The sequence below is a fragment of the Pteropus vampyrus genome, unplaced genomic scaffold (genome assembly GCF_000151845.1).
Source record: "Pteropus vampyrus isolate Shadow unplaced genomic scaffold, Pvam_2.0 Scaffold81, whole genome shotgun sequence".
Classification (NCBI taxonomy): Eukaryota; Metazoa; Chordata; class Mammalia; order Chiroptera; family Pteropodidae; genus Pteropus; species Pteropus vampyrus.
In genome coordinates, this window is record NW_011888862.1 from 4,683,976 (window position 1) to 4,688,110 (window position 4,135).

At 43.4% G+C, this 4,135-nt stretch overlaps 1 protein-coding gene across 1 annotated transcript; it reads left to right on the forward strand.

Moving 5' to 3' along the window:
• Positions 1 to 6: 6 nt before the first annotated feature.
• LOC105294002 (POM121-like protein 12) lies at positions 7 to 4,129 on the forward strand (the record flags this gene model as incomplete). Its single annotated transcript, XM_011362975.2, has 1 exon — positions 7 to 4,129. A coding segment is annotated over exon 1 (486 nt), but the record flags the coding sequence as incomplete, so codon positions are not given.
• Between the last annotated feature and the right edge of the window lie 6 nt (positions 4,130 to 4,135).

Genomic DNA, 4,135 nt, shown 5'->3' on the forward strand with positions numbered 1-4,135 from the left:
AATGTGCTCATGTCTTGATCTGGGTGTGAATTAGGAAACACTTCAGATTAACCAGAGAGAGGCGTTAAAACAGAGAAAAACATAACCTTTTTACTTTCATTCTTGACAGTGACATATGTTTTACTATACATGCAATGAGAAGAATCTCTATAAAAATTAAGACTTTTAAATGGAAAAATGAAGGCTGTAAATAGCTGGATTTAAAACCCTATAATTTCCTTTTTACCGTGGAATCTCAGGGTAAAGATAGAACCCAACAATGCCTATATAGAAATTTTATTCTAAGAGTTTAGACTTGGTATATGTTTTTACTTTAGAAACTAAGTTTAAGTGGTGGTTAATACATCAACACACAAAACCCTGTTTAATAAACATCTACAATAATAACTGTTTTACTTGTTTATATTGGATTTTTATTGGTTAAAATTTTTTCACAAGATCAAAAGCTTCTAAATTCTATGTTTCGAAGCCGAGGTAACAATGAAACCAAAACCCATCAAATATTGTGATCCCTTCTGCTCAAAAAAGTAGACAATAAGCCAATATCTCTCAAAAATATTTCAGAAAAAAATAAAGCTAAATAAAATATTAGGGACAGAAGCCAACAGTACATCAGAAGAAATATATACTTTGTCCAAATGTAGAATGTTTTTCAGTATTCCAAGGATGGTTCAATATTAAGAATGATATGGTTGTGATTAATATACTTCAGCCCATCAGCAAATCTCATGGGAAAACTCACATTTTCATTTCCTTAGATTCCTAAAATACATTTGACAAAATTTGTCATCTTTTTTAAATTTAATAAAATGCAAACAAAAGGAGAATTCTCTCACTTGATAAAATAGATTAATCTCAGCTCAAAAGTAAATAGTATGCCTCATGTGGAAATGGTTTCTACTAACTCCACTGTTATTGGCATATTAAATATTAAATTCTGGTAGTAGCCAATAAAGTTAGACCAAAAGAGATAAAGGAAATTAAAGAAACAATTAGTGGAGTACCAGATTTATAGAAATCAATTCCTTTGACATATGTAAATCACAATTCGAAGATGTAATGGAAGAAAGAGCCCTACTTATAATAGAAACTAACAAATTAAAATACCTTAGAATGAACACAAAATGTCAACAAGAAAACTCTAAAACATTTCTAAGGGACAATAAACTCAAATTAATAAAATTGATACCATGTTATTGAATAGGAAGACATAAAGATACCTTTGATATCAATCCCTCCTAATCGTTATTCTCCATGAATTATTTATTCTCCATAAATTTTATGCGGGCCCAATAAATATACCAGTTGCTATGTGGTGGGGGGCTGTACTGTAGTAGGATGTTTAGGAGCATTCCTTGTGTCTCTACCCACTGTATGCCAGTAGACCCCCAAGCAGTGACAACCAAAAATGTCTCCAGACATTTCTTTAACGTGCATTGCAAACTCAACTCTGTTTGAGCACCACTGATGTATGCTAATCTCCAAAATCAACTAACTAATGAAATCCATTAATCCTCTCAGTGCTTGAAAAGAAGAAACAGACATCTTCAATTAATTAACATGTCGATTTGCATATGGGTGATTCACTTATGCCTGTAGCTCACCAGCAGAGGACTGACTGGTTCCTTGGAGAGTCATTAGCCTCAAACCAGAATGACACCCACTGGGTTACATTGTAGATAGGATGTGGGAAATACTGTAAACATTAGAAAAATTACATTATAAGCAATCTATACCCAGTGGCATTAGACTATTCACTCTGATGCAATTACTACCTTAGGAGATATGTTAGCTATGTATGAAGAGTCATTTCATTCATGAAAATTGTCCTAAGAAAATTATAGTAACTTTTCTGTTTTCAAAATCATATACCTGGAGATCATTCCTTAAATAAGGATTCAGCCAAAAAAGGTGGGAAAAAGTCATCTGTGAGGGTACAGTGTTAAGAGTCTCATTACCTGCACCCACTGGCTCCCACACCCCTATGTCTCAAAACATTTGGTTTGGTGTCTCACCCCAGAAACCTGGTGTTTCTTCATTAAGCTCTATCTGGTGTCATCACCTTCGGCTGTCCACCTCTCAGATCTGGATGGAACGTGTAGCCCACTCTTGGATTTGACCGATTGCGGGCTTCTGCTTTCTGTTCATCTCCCATCCCATCTCTGGGATCAGCCCAGTGCCTTCTTCATGTGCTTTTGAGGGAAATTTTCACAAAGAGAGATTGATTCACACTACTTTAAACCAGCCTCCAAGCCTAAGTGCTATAATCACTTCCCAGAGCTTTCGCTTTGTTTTTGAACATCAGTGTTTTCAGCTATTAGTGAAAATGTGCATGGCTCCCTTTACTCCAACATGACGAGCAGAAATGAAAGGAGAGACGTGGCATTGGTGTTCAGAGACAACATGATCTACCTGTGAATGGATGAAGATTGAAAATACAAGTCCACAAGAAACCAAAGTTGTCGGTGCTGATGAAGAGGAATTTTCACTCAAAAGGCTAATCAGCTCTTTGTTCTGCTTCTGTAGATATGCTTGCTGCATAGGCTTTACTCGAAATTAACTAAAGACTCATCTTCCCTTTTGCTTGTTGTGTCTAAGCAACAAATGTTAACTGTCTGTACCCCCTCCCAACTCTCCAGTTTTGTAACTCTTTGTAACTGCCTGCAACCCATAGCAACTATTGGGCTTTTGTAACCGTCTGAGGACAAATTAAGCAATCAGTCCATGCCAAATAAGTTCTATATAAGGAATATAGCAATCGAGCTCAGGCCCAGATTTGCAGAGCACTAGCTCCTATGGGACCACCAGTGTAATAAACCTGAGTTCTCCAACTCTCCGGAGTGCTGCTTCGCTCTCGCCTGATCTGATTTCTGAAACATTTTGCAAAACTAAAAGAAAATCCTCACTGCTTTCAGCATTTGCTTAAGACTAAAATTGCAAAACGTACCCTAGCAACCATTCTAGAAAATAAAACAAATCCCCTTTATCAATAAAAATAAATTCGTTTTCCTTAAAAGAGCATTCCTTAAAAGTGTATTGTGTGCATTTTTAGAATAATGAATGAAAGTGCACTTCTGTCAATGTTCTGTACTTCTAAGAACCTAGTGGAAATTGTTATATTTTCTCTCTCTAAACTTCAACTACAGACGTGAAAGCGCTCCTAGGCCCCTCTGCCCGGAGCTCCATGCTGGCACAGCAGGAAGCTGGAGGTTCCCCTCGCCTCAAGAGCAGGGGGCATCTGGTGAGGTGCCGGTGGGCGTGGGGCGCTGGCCTGGCGCGTGTACAACCCAGTGCCCGGACAGTTCCAGTGCGCAGTCGCCCCTCCTCCTGACCTTGCGCACAGACGCCCCACGCGCTGTCCTTGTACCTGGAAGTCCCACCGGCTGACCTTGCGCGCGGACGCGACACTCGCTGTCCTTGCGCCCAAACGACCCACGCGCTGTCCTTGCGCCCAAACGACCCACGCGCTGTCCTTGCGCCCAAACGACCCACGCGCTGTCCTTGCATCCGGACGCCCCACGCGCCGTCCTTGCGCCGGAATAGCAACGGTAAGTCTACCCCTGCACACTTCGCGTCCGCACACAGCAGGACTGTCTGGGAGCCGAGTCCCCCTTGAAGGTCCCGCTCCTGCCGCACCGCGATCATGGGCAGCTACCTGAGCAGAGGCAAGGCCACGCTGCCGCCCTCCACTGGGGCGCGCCAGTCCCCACCACCCAGGCCTGCCCGCCACCAGCGGGGCTGCGATCAGTGCCGAGACACTCACGTCCACCTGAAATGCAAGGTCTGCAACCAGCCCCTGCCCACCACGCCGCCCGGCCAGAACTACACCCGGGGCCGCAGGGCGATGGTGCCCGAGGCTTGGAGGCGCTTTCCCAGCAGGCCGCCTCTCTGGTCCTTCACGGGGCCCGATTTTTCCAGCAACGAGAAGGCTTTCATGAGGCAGTGGCTCCGGAATGCCCGCAACCCCCAGCGCATCCGCAGCCCGGTGATCGTGACGATCGCCCCTCCCGAGCGCAAAGGGAGCCTCTACAGGTGTGCACCCGTCCAGGAGCTCCCAGACCCCTGTGCCAGGGAGACCGTGCTGAAGGCCCTCAGCCAGTGCAAGAAAGGAAGGAAGAAGTTCGACGGGCCACTC